The sequence below is a fragment of the Mesoplodon mirus genome (assembly GCF_964341445.2).
Source record: "Mesoplodon mirus genome assembly, chromosome: 1".
NCBI classification, from domain to species: domain Eukaryota; kingdom Metazoa; phylum Chordata; class Mammalia; order Artiodactyla; family Ziphiidae; genus Mesoplodon; species Mesoplodon mirus.
Window position 1 is genome coordinate 40,608,577 of NC_138976.1, and position 22,987 is coordinate 40,631,563.

Here is a 22,987-nt window from a genome sequence, read left to right on the forward strand (position 1 = left end):
CAAGATGGTTCCTGTCTGTCCTGTGTCCTGGTACCCAGAAGCATTTATCTACTGCTGCGCAGAGAACTCTGCCATGCCAGCACGTGCCACCCCAGAGGGTGAACTTTCTGGGCCCTGTGTTGTATGCTGTTTGTCAAGCAGGACTCTGCCCCTCCCAGGCTAGAGAGAGGTATTCTGGAGTCTATATGGCATGGGCTAAGAAGGAAATGCCACTTATTACAAAGCAATACTGGACATTCTTAATTATTAGTTTCCATTCATATCAGAGACCTAAATGTGAATTGGGTTCCAGGGGAGAAAGGAGATAGAGTGACAAGGAAATACTTGAATAATTGTAGATGAGGAGCTAGGAATGGCCATGATCAAGAGGTGTCAGTTGGACTCAGTAAGCAAGAAGCTGGACCTAGGGATCTGCAGGAGGACTTGCACTGGGGGCCTGTCAGCAGAGGCAGCTGATCGATTAGAGTGACCTGTGTAACAGGAACCTTTTCTACCAGAGAGCTTTTGTCTTTGGGCATTCTAACTGGCCTGTACTTCTGATGGCCACAGACCTAATGTCTGTGTAGTGCTTTGCCTGTTCAAGTGCCCAAGTGCACTGCAGTTTCCTGTGGGATATGTCATGGTCCCTTGGTATGCTTTCTGCAGTTTGACTTAGGAGAGCACTGCTGTGATGCTTGGTTGTACTAAAATCCCACACACTCCTACACCAAGAAATCTCTCAGGTTTTAGCAGAGGTTTCTGTTTTTTAAGGCAATGATAAATATTTACGATGCTTTTTTCCCATCTTTTCTTTCCCAAGGGAAGTTAGCTAGACTGTAGCAAACAGCATTATCAATGGTACCCAGCCTGGAATTCGGGAGGAGAGCTCTGCTGAAAGGCACTGGCTGGCCCTCACGCTTATTTTGAGGCATAACTATAAATATCTTTTATCTTCCCTGAATATTCTTAGTATTTCCAATTAGGAACTGACCTCTAGAAAACCTGTGCCTTTGACTCCTGGAACAGACCTAGGTTACGGCGGAGGGCATCGGTGAAAGAAGTATTGCTCTGTACCATTAGCTTGAATCTGTTTTCCTTACCAGCTTTTCCCCTGAGTTGCAGGGTTGGCCTTGGCACTTTAGATTTGGACTGGTTGAACTGTTCTTACAGTGACTTTTAATTTAAAATAGTACCCTGCCCAGGCTACATGTGTCTGCTAGTGTGAGGGGCACAGATTGGGTTCTGGTGGAAGGCAGGGCAGGGATCCAAAAAGAAACAGGAATTCACTGCCCTCACCTTGGGTTCGGGATACAAGAGCAATAACCTCTTAACTTTGCAAATGCCTTCATCCACATTTGTTATGTCATTTCTTTTCCTGGGGCTGTTCATGATTGCCTGCCTTTCTAGTCAATGCCATTCTCATCATCAATCCCCTGCCTTCCTGAGTGCCCGTTTGTAGATTAATCATAATCCCTGATGCATGACATCCTTTGTCCTACTTGGTCCATGCATGGCCCTCTTTTCTTTCAGTGTTTTATCCATCCATCCACATATTCATTCTTAGTAAATGAGTATCTACCAACCTGACATCCAACAAGACCTGGCCCACTAGTAGCAACTTTCAGGTATCCACGTGCTCCTCCTCTATCCTGTCACTTTGACTTTCTCCCCTCAGGTAGCTGCTGTTTTGATTTTATGTTTATCATTCCTTTGCTTTTTCTGAAAATAGTTTGATCACGTGTATATGATTGCTAAACCGTGTTTTCTTTACTTGTGACTGTTTTTGCACTTTATAAAGCCAACAGCAGGTAAGAGGAGCACACCGTATGCAGTCTTTTGAGCCTTGTTCTTTCCAGCATCGTGCTACCAGGATTGCTCTGTGCTGTGCGTGGTCGTGGTCCTGGTGGGGACTGCTGTGTAGTGCTCTGTTGGGAAAGTGTACTGCAGTGTCGCTCTCTTCCTGGTGGTGGGCTTTTGGATTATTTCCAGATTGTGTTTTCTTTCATAAACAGTGTTGCTCTGAACGTTCTGGGGCATATACTTAGGACTGGAAGTGCTGGTTATTAGAAGTGCTCTGGCAGATGCTGCCAAATGGTTTCCATACATGCTTGTGCCAATTTACATTCCCCCCAGCAGTTTGGTTTTTTTTTAGACTATCTTTTTTTTTTTTTAACCTTTTTTTTTTTTTTGATGTGGACCATTTTTAAAGTCTTTCATTGAATTTTTACAATATTGCTTCTGTTTTATGTTTTGGTTTTTTGGCCGCGAGGCATGTGGCACCTTAGCTCCCCGAACAGGGATCGAAACCGGCACCCCCTGCATTGGAAGGCGAAGTCTTAACCACTGGACCACCAGGGAAGTCCCTCCCCCCAGCAGTTTATGAGAAATCCCATTAATCCACATTCTTTCCCATTGTCAGAAATGTTTATCTTCAGTGCTTCTCATTCTCTTTTTATCCTTTCCTCTCACCCTTGTTTTAGTTGGAGAGCACAGTGCAGCTCCATCAATGTGCGCAGTCGGACTAGTAGGCAAGAACTTAAGGCTGTCCTGACAAGCCTCTTTTCTGAGCTTGCATAACGAATGGCTCCAGTACAAACAGCAAACCAGTTCAGGTTCTGGTGCCAGTAGTGCAGAGTTTAATAATGTACTAGACTAAATCTCCCACAGATAAAAACTATAAACTCTGGGGAAAATATTTTTTTAAACTATTTGAAGGTACTGGAGAGCAACCCAAAAAGCAGATTACAACTGGAGGGGATTCAACCCTTGAAAAAGGAAACCACATTGGGTAATCTTCTAACTTTTCCATGAGGGCTGTCATGTAAGGGGTAGAAGCGGGGTTGAGTGAGTGGAGGGGTGAGGGGGTGGCCAGAATTCAAGGCACAATCTGATTGACTTGAGGTGTCAAAAGACAGAGCTGTGGGCTGCCAGAGGAACAAAAAATAGATGGGGCAAAAGAAACTAATATAAAAAGATAAACCCAAATATATCTACAAGTACATTAATTACAAAAACTAAGTGAAAATCAACTAAATATACTAGTAAAAAAGCAAATATAGGACTTCCCTGGTGGCACAGTTGTTAAGAATCCACCTGCCAATGCAGGGGACACGGGTTCAAGCCCTGGTCCAGGAAGATCCCACATGCCATGGAGCAGCTAAGCCCATGCACCACAACTACTGAGCTGCATTCTAGAGCCCGTGAGCCACAACTACTGAGCCTGCATGCCACAACTACTGAAGCCCGTGCGCCTAGAGTCGTGCTCTGCAGCAAGAGAAGCCACTGCAGTGAGAAGCCCACGCACCACAAACAAGAGTAGCCCCCACTCACCACAACTAGAGAAAGCCTGTGCACAGCAACAAAGACCCAACGCAGCCAAAAATAAATAAATAAACCAATAAGCAAATACGTCAGACTGGATGAAAAACCAAGACCCACTATATGTTGTTTTCAAGAGACCGGTTCTAATTATAAAGACACAGATAGGTTAAAAGGAAGGAAAGGGATACGTAATATAAATAATAAGCACAAGAAAGCTGGTATCACTCTACTAGCAGCAGATGCATTAGGTTTCAAGATAAGGAGTATGACCAGACAAAAGAGGTACATTTTATAATTATGCAGTAGTTCATCAGGAGAAATGCCAATTACAAATGGATATATGCCTAATAACAGAGTTCTGAAATACACAAAGCAAAAACTGACAGAAGTAAAAAGAGAAATAGACAAATCCACAGTCTCACATAAAACACTTGGAAGTAAATTTTTGAAAAGGTGTATCAGTTTTCCTGGAACTTCCCTGGTGGCACAGTGGTTAAGAATCTGCCTGCCAATGCAGGGGACATGGGTTCGATCCCTGGTCCGGGAAGATCCCACATGCCATGGAGCAACTAAGCCCGTGCGCCACAACTACTGAGCCTGTGCTCTAGAGCCCACAAGATACAACTACTGAAGCCCGCACACCTAGAGCCCGTGCTCTGCAACAAGAGAAGCCCACACACCAAAACAGAGTAGCCCCCGCTCGCCGCAACTAGAGAAAGCCCGCATGCAGCAATGAAGACCCAGTGCAGCCAAAAATAAATAAATAAATAAATTTATTTTTTTTAAAAAAAAGGTGTATAAGACCTCTACTTGGAAAACTATAAAACATTGGTGAGACAAACCAAAGAAAACTTAAACATATAAAGAGAGAAACGATATTCATGAATTGTTGAGATGCCTGGTTCAATGTAATCCTAGTTAAAATCCCAACATGGTTTTCAAAACAGAAACTGACAGGCTGATTCTAAAACTTATATGAAAATGCAGAGGACCTACAGTAGCTAGAACAATTGTGAAAAAACAAAAGAAAACACATTCAGACTCCCATATTCTTATGGGAAGCCGAGGGGCAATGGTCCATTTTCTGTAACTGCTTCAAGGCTGAGTAGGGGCCTGTCAGGAAGTAAAAATCTCTGGATGCCTGATCTAGGGGCCCCAGGGGCAGGACAGCTCCTTGTTTTAAGTTGGTATGGGCTGGAATCCTCGCATAGCCATCATCTTGATGTGGAACTGTTGTAACGGTTTCCATAGCCTTTCCATGAATCTCCTTGATGATGAGGCACTTTTTGTAACAGCATCAGAGTACAAAAATATCTGTAAATGACAAAAGACTTAAAAGGCATTGTTAAACATCTGATTACATTTAATTTAACATACGAAATAATCCTCATTAAATATTTCTCTTTGAGATACCTCAGGGGCCCTCTAAGGTATCCCAAAGTTAGCTAGAAATCAAAAGAACTTTACTTAAAATTTGATATTTTAGGAAGTTTGTCAAAAAGTTTTAAAACACTTGGTCAAATAAGATCATAGGTCACTGTGAGACAATACTTATTCTTTAACCAAAGTGGCAATAAAAGATTTCAAAGGCAAAAAAAATAATAATAATCAGAGGATTCAAACTACCTGATTTCAAGACTTTAAGCTATAGTAATCAAGACCAAGACAGTGAGGTATTGGCAAAAAGATAGATCAGTGGAACAGAACAGTGTCTAGAAATAGATCCATACATACATTAATATGTAGTCAACAGATTTTTGACAGAGATGCCAGGAAAATCAATGGGGAAAGGAAAGTTTTCAACAAACGGCACTGAAACAAGTGGATATCCAGGTAGGAAAAAATGAACCTCTACCTCACAAACACAAAAATTAATTTGAGATGGATCATAGACTTCAAAATAAATGCTAAAGCCATAAAGCTCCTCGAAGAAAATGAAGAGAATATCTTTTTTGACATTGGGATAATCTAAGATTTCTTAGAAGGAATGCAGAAAAGCACTAGCAATATGAGAAAAATGGATAAATTAGACTTCATCAGAATTTAAAACTTCCGGTGTTTGTAGACATCCTTAAGAAAATGAAAAAGCAATCCACCAACAGGTAAAAAATATTCTCAATACATATATCTGACAGGGGACTTATATCCAGAATATATAAAGATCTCTTACAACTCAAGAACATAAGAAACAACTCAGTTTTAAAAATGAACAAAAGACTTGAATACACACTTCAAAAAATATGTATAAGTTGGCAGTAAACACATCAGGAAAATGAATAGTAAAGTCATAATAAGGTAATATTTCACACCCACTAATATTGCTAAAATTAATAAGATTGACAATACCAAAAGTTGACAAGTATGTGGAGCAACTGAAATTCTCATAAATTGTGATGGGAGTGTGAAGTGGTACAACCACTTTGAAAAATTACATGGCAGTTTCTTATAAAGTTAAACAAGCATCTACTCTACGACCTACTAATTCCATTCCTATGGTATTTACCCAAGAGAATGATAGCACATATCCACAAAAAGACATAAATGTGAATGTTAACTGCAGCTTTATTCATAACAGCCCCAAACTGGAAACAACCCAAAGTGCCCATCAATGGGAGAATAAATAAACAGATTATGGTATATTCATACAATGACTACTTCAGAGCAATTTTTTAAAAAGTGAACTCCGCATACACAATAACATGGATGAGTTGCAAAAGAACATGTTGAGCCAAAGAAGCCAGACACACAAAAATACATCCTCTTATGATTCTATTTGTGTGAAATTCAAGAAAATACAAAACTACCCTCTCTTGTTGAAATAAAATATTGGTTGCCAGGATGGGGTGGAGGGATTGACTATAACAGCCACAAGGGAACTTTCTGGGGTGATTGAAATGTTCTGTGTCTTGGGCTTCCCTGGTGGCGCAGTGGTTGAGAGTCCGCCTGCCGATGCAGGGGACACGGGTTCGTGCCCCGGTCTGGGAAGATCCCACATGCCATGGAGTGGCTGGGCCCATGAGCCACGGCCGCTGAGCCTGCTCGTCCGGAGCCTGTGCTCCGCAACGGGAGAGGCCACAACAGTGAGAGGCCCATGTACCGCAAAAAAAAAAAAAAGAAAAGAAAAAGGTTCTGTGTCTTGATTGGAGCGATGGTCACATTGGATTTACACATTTACCAAAAGTCATCAAATTGTACACTTAAAGCCCTTGCACTTCACTGCTTATAGATTTTACCTCAACTTTTTGCAAAAGTACTTCACAACTTCTGTGCCTTCTGAGGGCACAGATAGGGTAGCGCTTTGGCCCTCAAAGTATCGTGAGCACCGTTGTTGTTTTACGCCTTTTTGATTATAAAAAACCATCTCACAACTGCCTTGGAAACTCTCACTTAAATAGAAGATTTATGTATATAATTGAGTTCATGTGAGGTGAAGAACTGTTATAAGGAGTATAACTTTATTTTTCTTAAGTCCTAGAAGGTGACTTTAAAAAGGTTTAATTTTTTGGAACATATTTACAAGATTATTAGGAGATTTTTTTTTTTTTTTTTTTTGATAAGCATGCAAGGAAACATTCTGACCACATAAAGTAGAGGGTCCTTTTTGGGCGGAGGATGCAAGATTTTGTATTTTCTTAATACCCTTTCCAATGCTAATGTTCAAATGGTTTTGAATTTTTGATTCTATTGTAGCTGAAGTTTGCATTCAAGACCTACTTTCCATATGCATCTCCGTCTCTTGTCATGGTGCTACTCCAGCACCCGAAAGGTATGTGAAGGTTGATTCTGCCCATATTTAAATAACTTCTGGGGGCTTCCCTAGTGGCGCAGTGGTTGAGAATCCGCCTGCCCATGCAGGGGACAGGGGTTCGTGCCCCGGTCCGGGAAGATCCCACATGTCGCGGAGCGGCTGGGCCCGTGAGCCATGGCCGCTGAGCCTGCGCGTCGGGAGCCTGTGCTCCACAATGGGAGAGGCCACAGCAGTGAGAGGCCCGCGTACCGAAAAAAAAAATAATAATAATAACTTCTGGGAATACACTGATTAAATTACAACCGTTTCCTCCCAGTTCCTTATCTGTAAAGGGAATTGGTCATTGCTAACATCCTTTAAGCTCTCAGGGTCTCACATTCTGTGGATTTTGATGTGAGAATTTGTTTGACTTCCCAGTTACAATCATTTACCAAAAGAAAGAAAAAAAAAACAAAATGGTCTCTAGTTGGGTTTTTTTTTTTTTTTTTTTTTTTTTTTGCGATACGCGGGCCTCTCTCTGTTGTGGCCTCTCCCGTTGCGGAGCACAGGCTCCGGACGCGCAGGATCAGCGGCCATGGCTTACGGGCCCAGCCGCTCCGCGGCATGTGGGATCTTCCCAGACCGGGGCACGAACCCGTGTCCCCTGCATCGGCAGGCGGACTCTCAACCACTGCGCCACCAGGGAAGCCCTCTAGTTGGGTTTTGATATTCTGTTCTGGATAACACAAGGCCTCTGCTCGTGCCAGCCAGATCTACCTGGATGCCAGGAACAGGCTAAGACTTGGCTGATTTGGAATAAAACAGTATGTTTATTTGTATTTCATTCTTTCTACTCTGTGCCCCCTGTGGCAAAAGAAAAGATAAAATGATGAATGAAGCCAAGGAAGTTTAGTGGAAATTTCTCCTAACCAAGCCAAGGGAAGCCTTTTGAAAGAATTGAGTAAGTGTATTAGACCACAGGCCTCTCTGATTTCATTTGCCAGCCTTCCAGAGGCCATATCCAGTTGGGGAAGTGATGATTCTGCCCTGATTCCACTGATGTTGATCTGTTAACATTCCTGTGAGCTCCTGTTTAAGAAATATTTCAGAAATAGAGACTATAGACATCCTTCCCGTCTAAAGCCTGAAATCTGAAGCAGAGGCAACACTGACACAAGACAGACTCTGTGCCATAGAAAAAGGCATTCGTCTGACCATGGAAGGAAAGAGGAGAGAAAAGAGTAAAAGAATCCGTAGTATTTCCTTTTTATGCCGTTTTTTTCCCTGGCTTTTTCCTGAGACTTCAGTAAGTAAATTCATTTGAGGAAAGTATGATTCGAGGTTTCAGAGCATTTTACAAAATCAAAGTTCCTCTTCCTTGTTCTGAAATATTAGGTTCTCACCCGAAGTGACCCACTTGATGCTGTCCTCTCAGATGCTAGAGGTGGAGGTGGTGATGGGCCTGGTGGGATCTCTAGTCAAGTGTTTTGTGGAACTTAACCTGTGGGGACACAATGGAAAAACTTTAATAACAAGACAGAAAAGTCAGTAATTCACTTTCCAGGGCCATGTCTCACAGCCTAAGTCAGATCAGCAAAGCCTAAGGTCAGCCTATGTGAGCAGCTGAATGAGCTCCAGAAAAAGTATTGGGGTTGTTATTTTTTAAATTTGGAAATCTATAAACAAAAGACTACCTCTGCTAGTTCCTAGAACAGTTTTCTGCATATTACATTCAGAAAAACAATGTTACATTCACAAATTGAAGTGTTTTTTACCAGTAGAATCTTCTATTCATCAGAAATTGATTTTGTGCCCACTGTAAAGTCTTGTAGGCATAAAAGATGGGTCACTTATGAGCCCTGACTATCCAGGAGCTACAAATAAAGGAGACATAAAATACATATCTAAACAACTAATAGAAGAAAACAAAAATGCCTTCAAAGCCTGCAAATCAAGAGTTATGGGAGTTCAGAAGAGGGAGAGAGATAATTTATGATTCTTTAACATTTGTGGGGTAGTAGTGGTTATTGTATCACTTACATTATCTTTCTCGTGTATTTAATTATAGAGCCTATCACTACATGGAAATGTGGTAACCTTTTTCAGATGTTGTTCAGAACTACAGATACATACATGCTCAGAAGTGTTTAAGACCATGGGAAAATTGTGAAACCAGAAAAACTAACAAAGAAAAGACATTTGTCTCTATGATACCCATGTATTTTTTATGACCATTAAAAAAAAAAAAAAAAACTATACACCTGAAATCTTATTCTAAATTCATCACAATCGTAGAAAAACAGTTGGGCAGCCCATTCCTAATTCCTTGTTGATTATTTTATTATAATCTCCATGTATGTTGAAATCACAGACTACTAGTGATATAGAGGAGGGGGTAGGTGAGTAGAAAAGAAAAAGTCCTGGGGCATCTTCCACATAGCCTTTGTAAACCCTACGGTGGGCTGCCTGTGCAGTCTCTGTCCACTCCCATGTACCTGAGTTAAAGAGCCTTTGAGCTTAGCTCTGTGTAACACTGACAGATCTTTCTTCCCAGGCCAGAGACATAGATTCTGGCTGGGATCAGCGTGAGAGCAGTGGTACGGATTCTGTGGACCAGGAAAATTAAGGCCTTTCCTCCAAAAGGCCTCTTCTGGTCTTAGCTGTAGATGATTCCTAATAGGTTTGACTTTTCTTCAGCTCCTCTCTGATGGCTCTCTCCACCCACAGATATCCCACAGGGACTTTGGCACCAGGCACTGAAACATATCTCTGAAATGCTCAAAGAAGTAGTTGAAGACCAAACTCATGGGTAAGCAAACACTGATGACTCGTAGGTCTGTTTCACACGCATTTGCTCTGGATCCTTATCTTCCCTTTGAGCAGGCCTGACAGGGGAGGGCATTACAAGCATACCTCAGAGATATTGCAGGCTTCGTTCCAGACCACATCAATAAAGTGAGTCACACGACTTTTTTGGTTTCCCAGTGCATATAGAAGTTATGTTTACACTATCCTGCAGTCTGTTTAGTGTTCAATAGCATTATGTCTTAAAAAACAATGCACATACCTTAATTTAAAAATACTTTATTACTAAAAATTGCTAACCATTGTCCGAGCCTTCAGTGAGTCATAATCTTTTTGCTGGTAGAGGATCTTGCCTCAATGTTGATGCTGCTGCTGACTGATCATGGTGGTGGTTGCTATAGGTTGGGGTGGCTGTGGAAATTTCTTTTTTTTTTTTTTTGGCATTATGCAGGCCTCTCACTGTTGTGGCCTCTCCCGTTGCAGAGCACAGGCTCCGGATGCACAGGCTCAGTGGCCATGGCTCATGGGCCTAGCCGCTCCGCGGCATGTGGGATCTTCCCAGACTGGGGCACGAACCCGTGTCCCCTGCATCAGCAGGCGGACTCTCAACCACTGCGCCACCAGGGAAGCCCTGGAAGTTTCTTAAAATAAGACAATATGAAGTTTATCACATCAGTTGACTCTTCCTTTCACAAACGATTTCTCTGTAGCATGCAGTGCTGTTTGATAGCATTTTACCCACAGCAGAACTACTAAACCCTGTCACTGCTTTATCAACTAAGTTTATGTAATACTCTAAACCCTGTGTTGTCATTTCAACAGTCTCACAGCAGATTCACCAGGAGTAGGTTTCATCTCAAGAAACTACTTTCTTTGTTCATCCATAAGAAGCAACTCCTTGTCCATTAAAATTTTATCATGAGATTGCAGCAATTCAGTCACATCTTCAGGCTCCACTTCTAGCTCTAGTTTTCTTGCTGTTTCTGCCTCATCTGCAGTTACTTCCTCCACTGAAGTCTTGAACCCCTCAAAGTCATCCATGAGGATTGGAATCAACTTCTTCCAAACTCCTGTTAATGTTGATATTTTGACCTCTTCCCATGAGTCACAACTGTGCTTAATGGCATCTAGAAAGGTGAATCCTTTCCAGAAGATTTTCAGTTTACTTTGCCCAGATCCCTCAGAGGAATGTATTTCTTAAATAGTAAGAGTTGAAAGTCGAAATTACTCTTTGACTTATGGGCTGCAGAATGGCTGTTGTGTTAGCAGGCATGAAAACAACATTAATCTCACTGTACATCTCCATCAGAGCTCTTGGGTGACCAGGTGCATTGTCAATGAGCAGTAATATTTTGAAAGGATTTTTTTTTCTGAGCAGTAGATCTCAGCGGTGGGCGTAAAATATTCAGTAAAACATATTATAAATAGATGTGCTGTCATCCAGCCTTTGTTGTTCTATTAATAGAGCACAGGCACAGTAGATTTTTAAAAGGGCCCTAAGATTTTCAGAATGGTAAATAAGAATTGACTTCAACGTAAAGTCACCAACTACATTTGTCCCTAACAAGAGAGTTGGTCTGTCCTTTGAAGCTTTGAAGCCAGGCATTGACTTCTCCTCTCTAGCTATGAAAGTCCTAGATGGCATCTTCTTCCAATATAAAGCTATTTCATCTACATTGAAAATCTGTTGTTTAATGTAGCCACCTTCATTAATTATCTTGCTAGATCTTCCAGATAACTTGCTGCAGCTTCTACACCAGCACTTGCTGCTTCATCTTGCACTTTTACATATGGAGATGGTTTCTTTCCTTAAACCTCATGAGCCAACCTGTGCTAGCTTCAGACTTTTCTTCGGTAGCTTCCTTACCTCTCTCAGCCCTCACAGAATTGAAGAGAGTTAGGGCCTTGATCTGGATTAGGCTTTGGCTTAAGAGAATGTTGTGGCTTGTTTGATCTTTTATCCAGACCACTACAACTTTCTTCATATCAGCAATGACTGCTTTGCTTTCTTGTCATTCATGTGTTCACTGTAGTAGCACTTTTAATTCCCTTCAAGAACATTTCCTTTGCATTCACACCTTGGCTGTTTGGCACAAGAAGCTTAGCTTTCAGTGCATCTCAGCTTTAGACGTGCCTTCCTCACCAAGCTTTGTAATTTCTAGCTTCTGATTTAAAGTAAGAGATGCGCCACTCTTCCTTTCACTTGAACAGTTAGAGGCTGTTGTAGGGTTATTAACTGGCCTAATTTCAATATTGTTGTGTCTCCTACGGAGGCCCAAGGAGGAGAGAAAACGGACAATTGGTAGGACAGTCAGAACACACACATTCATCGATTAAGTTCATTATTGTATATTGGCACAGTTCATGGCACCCCAGAACAATTACAGTAGTAACAAGGAACATCACTGATCACAGATCACCATGACAAATATAATGGAAAAGTTTGAAATATTGTGAGAATCCCCAAAATGTACACAGAGACAGGAAGCGAGCAAATGCTCTTGGAAAAATGAAGCCAATAGACTTGCTTGACGCAGGGTTGCCACGACCTTCAGTCTGTGAAAAAACACAATTACCTGTGAAGTGCAGTAAAATGAGGTATGGCTGTATTGGTCTGTTTCCATCCCCAAACAGGTGAGCACACTGCTGAGTAAGAAGTGGAGGAAGCACTTCGAGCAGCTCAGAATAAATAGGCTGCATGTGTAAATAGCTGGCATAGAAACTGTTCTGAGTAATGGCTAGTGTTAGGCTTTGAAATGTACAAGCATAACAATAAAAATAATAGACCTTAGGGAAAAAGCAGTGCTCACATGCTGCAACCCCTGGCCTGCAGAACGAGAAGGGCACCTCTCTGGGCCCTTCGGTCTTCTCTACCTCTCTAGGGAAGGAAATTCTAAACTTCTCCTGCACAGTAGGATGAAATGTTTCTTTTCCTCCTCCTTGTAATAAATATTTGTCTAAAATTAGAAAATCCATTCTAACATAAAGTAATTTCTAACATTATGATATTAGGTACCCTCTTACATGTGTTATTTCCCTAGACGCATTCACATTTAGGCTTTGCTAAGTTCTTTGTAACATAGTACCTTCGGCTTCCTCTTCAACTTCTTTGCTTTTAGAGTATACATATTTTATTCATTGTCTATACTAGCCTACTAATACTGTCTTTATTTGTTGCTGCTTTTCCTTCTTGAAATTCTCTATAATCTCATTACTGAGCCATCACATACTACGGCTGGTGCTCTTCTGTTCATCCTCACTGATGCAGGTTTGGGTGCCAGTTACTCACTTACACAGCCTCCCTCCCCAACCCTGTCCCCAAACTCTTAACAGTAGAGGAGACAGACAGAACTGTCAGCCAAGTGGGGATCAGAGGATTGGCCATATGAGTGACCTGCCATACCCTGGCAGCCCCATACACACCCCTTCTGGTTGTCTCTGTTGAAGAGCAGGGCCTAGACCCCAAACCTCTTAGGGCTCCTGCCTAACCCAGATCTGCCTCAACTAGGCTTCAGGGCCACCTGCGGGGAGGGGTCTGTGAACAGCTTTAGGCACCTTCTCAGCCAGCCCCATGAGACTGCATTGCACACTCGGCTGCTAGAGGAAGAGAGGCAGAATGACCAGGCCTTGAGCCGTGATCCAGGAGGGATGCCCATGTGGGGGCAGCGATCATGGGGGAGCCCTTGCTCAGCTCACTCGTCCGTGAGGCCTGCAGGAGGGAGACCCCGTGGAGCTGGTTCCTTGCTTCTGAGACATAACCCAGCCCACTGCTCATGTGGCCCCTGGAGCATCAGCTCTCCCTCTTGTGGGGACAAGGGAGTAAGACTAATGCTCCTCCTCCTTCCTTTTCTGTCATTGTTTTGCAAGTTAGATTTCAGAACATTTAATCACTTGTTTTCAGGGAGGACTTGAACAGGAGGAGAGCAGTGACTAGGAGAGGTGGGAACGGCGCTGGCTTGGGGATTCCACGGGCCAAGCAGGGGACCACGCACCCAGATCCAGCAAAGACGGAGCGCTGCAGAGGGGCTCAGAGCTTTCCTGTTCTAGGAGCTTCCCCAGTTCAGAAGGAAAGTTCTGCTCTATGTTAATCTCCGGCCAGTCCTGCTCCATTTCTCCCAAGGGAGATGTTAAACTGCTAGGCCTGTCACTATGCAAAATTAGTGGGTCCTTACCTTAAGCAGAGTCTACCCTTTATTGCAACTCCCGGTTCCCTCTGTGACGAAAGGATAGCTTCACAAAAGCTTTACCTTTTCAGCATTGATGTATACTTGATGACAGGAAAGAGTACAATACACAGCTCATTAAAAATTCATAATTGCCAAAATACTGACCAGAATCTTTTGCCTTGTGAGAAAAGGAATAACACGTGTTTCGGCCTGCGTCCCTTCTCTGGTCTCCGTCTGGACCCCAGGGAGCCCCCTTGTTTCTTGCTCGGGGCTACCTGGGTGGCTGCCTGGTGGCTGAGGGGCCCCACTCTCCACAGCAGCCCAGCTGTGCAGGCCACACAGAAGGCAGAGAGGTGGGCCTGCAGGTTCTCATCTTGCATCGTTCTTGATGATCATGGGCCAAAACCTTCCTTTCTTGAAGGCCTGTGCTCACTCAGTGTCCCTGGATGACCTTGATTTAAAGATTTAAATGTCTGAGGTCCTCAGGGCACATGAGGTTTTGAGAGGCATGCGGTTGAAAGTCCTGTGACAGGTTCAGGGCAGCATTGTGAGCTCTTTTTCTGAAGCTAACTCGTATTCCTTGAAAGTTGTACTTCAGTGGATAAGAACAATTGAAGCCAACCATTCACAAACGTTAAGTTGCTTTAAGAACCTAAAGGAAAAAGAAATCAAGTTGCCCGGCTGCCATGTGTTTTGGTTCTGTTCCAGGTCCTACGGAGGCCCCTTTGAGAGCTGGTTTTTGTTCGTTCACTTTGGAGGATGGGCTGATATGGCGGCCGAGCAGTTACTGACGTCGGAAGCTGAGGCTGAAGCTCCAGAGGCCCTGCTGTGGCTCCTGGCTTTCAGCTGTGGTCCAGGAGCTGAGCATCAGCAGAGAGCACAGATCATGGTGGGTGGCCAGGCCTATGGTGTGCCGCCTCAGGATCAGTCTCTCAGGGGCTAGAAGGGGCCCTGCAGTGGGTTTGGCTTTCACTGACCCCCAGGCACCTCGGCAGGTACATGCAGACATCCGCCTGGACGAGTGAGTGGGAGCTGGGCCTGTGGTCGAGGTGTTTTCCTGCCCTCAGGAGTGGACTGGAGGCCAGGCGCTGCCTGCTGTCCCGGGAGGCACCGAGGAGATGAGGTGCAACCCTTCCATCCCTGGGTCATTTTATCTCTTCTTTGTCACTGCCACTCTGTCATGCTTCGCAGGCGCGCCTGGCCCTGGGGCCGCTCCCTCCAGGGGATGCCATGCAGGGTCTGACCGCTCTTCTGAGGAGCATCGTCCTCTTTCTGATCAGTGGCCTGGCACTGTCTGCTTCCGTCTTGACTTAACTCCTTTCTTGGATCAGTCAATAGATCCTCACAGTACTGGCTTTGTTTAGAACTCTTAGAAAAGTAATCACATGATATTAACCACTTAGCTTCTGGAAAAGGACTTGGTCATTTCCTAAATAACAGAGCAGCAAAGTACAGGAGTGGCTAGCTGTCTGTGGCAAAGACAGTTGTTATTTTGTGTGGGATATAATAATTACAGGAGCAATGTTTTGATTAAAGGCATTTGCGCCTTCCTTGCAAACATTTATTTGCTGGTTTTTAAAAGTTCAACTGCCAGCGCTTTTTGCTGATTTTAATAATTAAAGGGAGCAGGTTTCTTTATGTAGAGAGCAGTGCTCCTATTTGCTTGATGTTTTCTGTTTGAAAAAAACAGAGACTAGTTCAGATATGGCTGTATATTTTACTTGTTTAAAAGCATGTTATATGGCAGGAGAAAGAAAAGAGTTGGGATTTTAAAAAGTTGAAATTTGGTGATGATTTTGGATCAAAAATAGAACATTTTTAAAGAAATTAACATGTATCTCAGAATTGCTATCTGATGAAAAAGAAAGCCTAGTTTTTTCCCTTTTAAAATATCACATTAAACTAATTGAAGAGAATCCTAATTTTTCATTATCTTAATTTTAATAATAATTAAAATGTATGAAGCACTAATAATTTCTGAAGCCTTTTTATATATACTTTATATTTGATTCTGTATAAGCTAAATTGGTAGGTTATATGTTAAACTCCAAACCGATCATAGAAGCTGACAGATTACTTTTGAAGTGTAGAGAAATAAATTGTCCAATAAGGTTTATTTTCTAGAGAGTTCTGCATCGGCCTATCTTTCTACTAGTTAAGTTGGTCCTTTTTTTTTTTTTTTTTTTTTTTTAAATAAAACTTATGCCTAGTTCTTACTCAGGGGGTGCTTTGGCAGCCGGGATAAAAACAGATGAGCTCACTCAAGAGTAGTTTCGTGCCAGTACGTCTGTTTCCTTCCTCTTCCTTCTTGGTGTTCAACCTGAGGCACCAGTTTGTGCGGCATCCCGGGGAGCAAATGGGGCCCAGTTTTCCTAGTTTAACTAACAGTGCATACTTCTCGCTCTCCTGACCTTTGATGGTCTGTTGGATGACTTGACAAACTGTGAACTGTCTTTGAAAGCATGATTATTGTAAGATTTGACTGAGCTTGACAATATCTGTGCCTTTGCCTTGAAAGGCATAATTAAATCAGGGTACTGGACTGTACGCAGCAGCGTTCTGTGACTGGAACCGTCACCTCTGCTGGGCATCCTTGAGGTGCAGGATTGGGAGGGGGTGGGGCAAAGAGCAGCCATTCCTGCCTGGGACGTGTACGCCGGCTCAGAGACCGCTCCACTCTGCAAACCATGTTCTCTGCCAGCCAGTGTTCATCTCCTTTTGCTGACTTTGAATTAAATCATGATAAAAGACAAAAACTATGTTTGTATACTCTTAAGAATTAGGTGAGGGTTCATACTCTTTAACCCTATCATTCTACTTCTAGGAATTATCCTAAGGAAGTAGTTAGAGAGCCATATAAAGATTTATGTACAAGATCATTGCAGCATTGTTTGTAACTGCAATAACTGAAAATGGCCTACATTTCAATAGTAAGGATATCAGCTAAATAAATTGTGGTGTATTACAACCACAGAATAGCATTCTACCATGAAAAATCATGTTATCAAAGAAAATGTGCTATAGATAATGGTAAATTGCTTACAGCGAACTGTGAAAACTCTAGAATACCTTTATGTATAGTGAGTGCTGTGTTCACGATGCATAGAAAAAAGATAAGGATGTAAACCTCACTTTCAACGAGTCTCTTTGGATACTGGAGTTATAGTCATTTTGATTATTTTTCTTTTTACTTTTCTGTTCAAATGTTTTACAGTGAGCATATATAAATTTTCATAATGCAGGATAAAAATTAATACTTAGGAAAGAAAGCTTATATGTTTCTCCTGAAAAGATTTTTAGAAAGCATTAAAGTTTGGGGCATTGAGGAAGGTATTTGAAGGGAAAGACGGCCTGCAGTGAAAGAGAAAGGAAGAAGACAAGCCTCAGGGAATATTGGACGAGAGGAGAAAATCAAATGCCAGTCAGGAAGAAAATGGGTACGGAGGCATTGCTTCCTAAACCCTGACATTTTTGCAGACCTACCTAGACGCAGGACAGCCATGGGCCCCCGTAGACGCTGTCAGGCGAGGGCAGGCTGGTCCCGGGCAAGAGAAGAGGGGGTGAGGGACGCTGCCCTCCTGCACGGAAGGGCCCTGGGGTGCAGTTTCTCACGGCCTTGCCTTGTGGCCGGAGTCGCTCACACGGCACTGCTGGTGTGCTGGAGCTCGCGACAGACGTCACTGGCGGAAGCCTCAACTTCGGGGAAAACGACTCACACAAACCCATAAAGGCGGTCATGGGAAGTTTCAGAGTAGGCCTAAGTATTCCTTTGAAAATGAGGGAACATAGCTCTTCATGGGTTCCATGTGGCATTTTGGATCTACAGCTTTCAGTTTTTACTGCTTTCCAAGTCACAACTTGCTGTACCATTCTTAGAGCAAACAGAAATCTCAGCATGAAATAAATATTTTTTATGCAACAACAACCCACAGACTTATAACAGCCACTATTATTATGTGGATTCCACAGACGTGTGACCTCTGCTTGAGCTTTAAACATGTATGAACAGTGTCCCAGTGTCCAAACCAAACCAGTGTGGTACGTGAGTGTGTGTGTGTGTGTGCACGCACACGCTTCCTCCCCGCCGAAGGTGGCAAAAAGGCAAACCTTATTCTTTTTTTTTTTCTTTTACATCTTTATTGGAGTATAATTGCTTTACTCCAGCAATTAGGGAGTAAATTGGTGTGTTAGTTTCTGCTTTATAACAAAGTGAATCAGTTATACATATACATATGTTCCCATGTCTCTTCCCTCTTGCGTCTCCCTCCCTCCCACCCTCCCTATCCCACCCCTCCAGGTGGTCACAAAGCACCGAGCTGATCTCCCCGTGCTATGCGGCTGCTTCCCACTAGCTATCTACCTTACGTTTGGTAGTGTATATATGTCCATGCCTCTCTCTCGCTTTGTCAAACCTCACTCTTATCAGCACGTTGGCTCCGCGGAGGTCCGAGCGCTGAGCTTTAATTGACCTGTGGCTGTGATAGTGAGCAAGTCTTCAAGGAGCCTTTTGTTCTTTTTCCCACAATATAAAAATCTGACTACATTCTGCTGAGGACTTTTCTCCATTTCCTTTCATACAAAAAAAGGTCGATTCCTGGCATGATGCCTTGGCTGCTTAGTGAGCAGGATGAAAGAAAGTCAAGAAATTTCCATTACGCCATTTGGGTTTGTGTGGCCCAGTGTGTAAACTCTGACATGGTCCACCCCATCCACCCTCCCTCGGGCGCCAGTCCTCTCCTGTTTCTGGGGGTTGCTTCAGAGAACTGAGTCATCCTACAACCTGTGTGTCCTGACTCTTCCCTGATCTCTTCCCTTTGAAATTATACTTCCCAGGTGGAGGTGAAGGCAGTGCTCAGCTGCCTCATGAAGCTGCTCAGGAGTCCAACCTTCTCGGCCAGGGATCTGCAGGCAGCAGCTGGAGAGGGTGGGGAGGGAGCCTCTAGACCGCCTGCCTGTCAGCAGCTGATCAGGCGCCTCCTCCTGAACTTCCTGCTCTGGGCTCCCGGAGGCCACGCGATTGCCCAGGAAGTCATCACGCTCGTAAGTCTCCCCTTTTCTGGCATCCTGGTTCTCATTCTCATCCCAGGGAAAAGGTGGGTTATCACCCAAGGACCCAGCCTTTGAAGAGTGTGGGTACCAGATGCTGTCCAAACGTGGCTGGACAGGCCGGGAGGGGACAGCTGGGCCAGACCCAAAGCCTGCCCTATGCGACACCTGCGTGGCACAGGAGAGGGAAGGGAGGCTCAGACAAGGGAGGGGACTTCTCCCAGGTCACACAGCTCACTGCCAGGGCCCACGGTGAAAGCTCATCTCCGGTCTCCCCAGGCTGTCGTCTTTCAGTTAGAGTTCATGACTCTTCCTCCTCATGAAGAGGAACAATACTTCAGTGAGAATATGGTCACTGCAGTGGCTCAAAGAATTTCATTTGATAATTTTTTTTAAAGTTTGCTAATTACAAAGAGCTCCTTCTGGAAGCCCAGCTGACCTGAGGGGTTCTTTACGGTCCAAGTCAAACGTGAGCACCGCTTATGGCATAGGACTTAGCAATGATTTCTTAAATAATGACACTAAAAGCACAGGCAACAAAAGAAAAAATACATTGGATTTCATCAAAATAAAAACCTTTGCCAATCAAAGGACACTATCTAGAAGGTGAAAAGACAAATCTTGAAATGGGAGAAAAATTTCGAATTTATACTTGAAAATATTTGGAAATCACGTATCTGATAGGGGTTTAATGTTTAGTGTTTAGGCTATAAAAGGAATTTGTACAGCTCAACAACCGTAAAACAACCCAGTTCAAAAACTGGCAGTGAATTTTAGACATCTCTCCAAAGAAGATGTACAAATGGCCAATAAGCATATGAATAAAATGTTCAACATCATTAGCTCTTAGGGAAATGCAGTCAAAACCACAATGAGGTACCGCTCCATACTCACGAGGACATATACTATAAACCAAGCCAAACAAAATGGAAAAGAAGACAGAAAGTAGAATAGAGGTTATTAGGGGCTGGGGAGTGGTGCAGAGTTCCTGTTTGGGATAATGAAAAAGTTTTGGAAATGGATAGTAGTGGTGGTTGTACAGCATTGTGAATGTACTTGATGCCACTGAATTGTACATATAAAAGTGGTTAAAATAGCAAATTTTATGTTATGAGCTCATCTCAAAAAAAAAAAAACAACGTGCTGGTTCTTGGAGTTAGGTTTTTTTATGTTTTTGTTTTTACTTTTTATTGTCATATAAGGTATATACAGAAAGGTATAGTTTGATGAATATTTGCAAACCAAAAACACCCATGCAGCCAGCAACCAAATCAAGAAAGGAATGTTCCCAGTACCCAGAGGCCCCCTCCCGCTCCCCTCCAGGGCAGGCTCTGTTTGAATGTGAACGTGAAGAAAGTCCCAGTGACCAGTGGGACTGCCACGAGCCTCAGTAACCAGTGCCCACAAGTTCTCCTTGGTCCTAGGAGAACAACATGTGTGGGGTGGGCAGACCACGCAGCCAGTCTGTCAGTCCGCCCTCTCGGGCTCAGACAGAAGACCTCCCAGAGCCTGGGTGTGGCCGAGAGCAGAGGAGGACTTGCTTGTCACCTGCTGGGTGCCAGCTCCTCAGGGCCCGCCCCAGCACAATGATCTATCGTGTGCTTTTATAAAATGCACATCTCACTTACCTCCAAATCCATTTGGGGAGGGGAACTACATAGGTGAGAGTTAAATAATGTCCTCATATCTGTAGAACTTGGTATCAACCAACTTTTTCTCTGGCCAAGTGTAAATTATAATAGTCACTTTTTGGCCACTACCTCAGCCAGGTGATCAAGGTCAGCATCAGCAGGGATAAGTCATGTTGATATGAAGTGATGAACATGGCACTTTACTTCTGTGGCCTTCCTATCCCAAACCTATAACCCCCAGTCTAATTTTGAAAAAACAGTTGACAAAAACCCCAGCTGAAGGACATTTGACAAAAATACCTGACCAGGGCTTCCCTGGTGGCGCAGTGGTTGGGAGTCCACCTGCCGATGCAGGGGACACGGGTTCGTGCCCCAGTCCGGGAGGATCCCACATGCCGCGGAGCGGCTGGGCCCGTGAGCCATGGCCGCTGAGCCTGCGCGTCCGGAGCCTGTGCTCCACAACGGGAGAGGCCACAACAGTGAGAGGCCCGCGTACCGCAAAAAAAAAATAAATAAATAAAACCTGAACAGTCCTCCTTAAGACTGTCAAGGTCATCAAAAACAGGAAACTCTGAGAAACTGTCACAGCCAAGAAGAGCCTAAGGAGGGATGATGACTAAATGTAATGTGGTGTCTTGGATGGAATCCTGGAACAGAAGGACATTAGGGAAAAACTGAGGAAATCAGAATAAAGTCTGACCTAAAGATAAGGTTAATAAAACATATTAATATCGGTTCATTAATTCTGACAAATGTACTATACTAATGTAAGATGTTAACAGGAAAACTGAGTGTAGGGGATATGGGATTTCTCAGTATTTTCTTTTGGGTCAAACTATAAATCTAAACCTCTTCTAAAATTGAAAGTTATTTTAAAAGTCAAAGGCAGACACTTCTGAATCATGCAGGTGCTGGTGGCATTTTTGTTGCCTGACCTCTGACTTCCTGCCCAGGCCCTGGACACCTGTGGGAGGGGCCTCAGCCCGTGGAGCCTGCTCAGACCCGGCTGCCCCTCCTCCCTGAGCCTGCACCCTCCTGCTCCTCTGCTGTCCTGTCACCCTGAGAGTGGAGAGCAGGCCAAGGAGACCACGGCCGGCCCAGCACATAGGGTGTGAGAGAATGTAACCCAGAGAAAGCTCCTCAGAGACACGCAGGTCTCTGCTTCTGTATTGCAATCACATTTCCCTCCATTCTGGGGAGACGGTCCAGGTTCCCAATGGACCGCTCTCAGGTCTCACCCACAGACTGGCTGCTGGGGCTCAGGATCTGGGTCGTGTCACCAAGCTCAGGATTGCCGCCGATGCCGGAGCCCCATCGCCACAGAACAGCTCACCTGCAGCCACGCATCAGCGCTGCCAGTCTACACCTGAGCCTGGGGCAACTCGGAAAACCCCGGCGCCTTCATTCACGTTCAGAAGTCAGCTCAGCTGCAAAAAAGATTAACTAAAGGATGAAGCTCGGTGTTTTCTCTTCCCGCACCAGCTCCTTAGGAGGTGGGTGCTGGCCTCCCGGGCACCTCGGAGCCCGTCACAGCTGAGAGCGCCTCCTGGGCGCCGTCTTTGCAGATGTTCAGAAACTGTTTTAACTAACAAACATACCGGCCTTCCTAACTCGAAGGTTTCCTGCAGTGGCCACACAATCGGTTGAAGGCAGCCTGGCAAGAGCAGCTACAAACAGGACAGGTGGAAGGGGTCCACCCAGTGCCAGCCCCTCGTGGGCTCCTTGGGGGCTCCCTCCGTGAGCAGCCTGGGAAGAGCCCTGGGCCAGGTCTGCTTGGCCAGGAGCAGGTGGACGGCCTTTCTCTTTCAGGGGCTTTGGCATCACCACCCTCAGGACCCTAGCCCTGGCCTGGCTTTGATGTGAACTCAGAGAGGCGGGAGCAGGGCCAGCTTCTGGGCCCGGGTCCTGGTCTCGGCCCTCTCGTCTTGCCCTCAGCTCTGGACAGCCGTGCTCGCTCTAGGCTGCGCGTCTGAGCCCTGTCTCTTTGCGGCCTTCGATCCTCCTCTGAGCTGCCCCTTGTGCCATCGGCTCACCTTCCTCCTTCCTCCTCTCCTGGCCTCACACCCCAGCCTCGGCCACAGCACGCTCCCCCACTTCCTCAGGCTCCCGCACGGGCCCCAGGGCGCAGCTTCTGAGTCTCCACTGAATCCCCCCATCGGAGCCCCTGCCCCTCCCACCCGTGTTCTGCCCCTCTGCCCCTGCGCCTGCTTGACCAGCTCCGCTCTCTCCTCCTTGAGCCTCCAGGACGAGGATGAGGCGTAAGCAGCCTGCCTGGCGCCCGGATTCCTCCTGCCCCTCGTCCTGCCCTGAGT

At 44.5% G+C, this 22,987-nt stretch overlaps 1 protein-coding gene across 5 annotated transcripts in view; it reads left to right on the plus strand.

The window, feature by feature from the left end:
• Positions 1 to 22,987, plus strand: part of FANCC (FA complementation group C) — a 287,705-nt gene that overhangs the window by 261,114 nt on the left and 3,604 nt on the right. For all 5 annotated transcript variants that reach the window (XM_082621594.1, XM_082621597.1, XM_082621595.1 and 2 more), the window contains 4 exons: positions 6,991 to 7,066; positions 9,755 to 9,836; positions 14,707 to 14,887; positions 18,832 to 19,038. In XM_082621594.1, the coding sequence (XP_082477720.1) occupies positions 6,991 to 7,066; positions 9,755 to 9,836; positions 14,707 to 14,887; positions 18,832 to 19,038 (546 nt within the window). The remainder of the gene's footprint in view (positions 1 to 6,990; positions 7,067 to 9,754; positions 9,837 to 14,706; positions 14,888 to 18,831; positions 19,039 to 22,987) is intronic.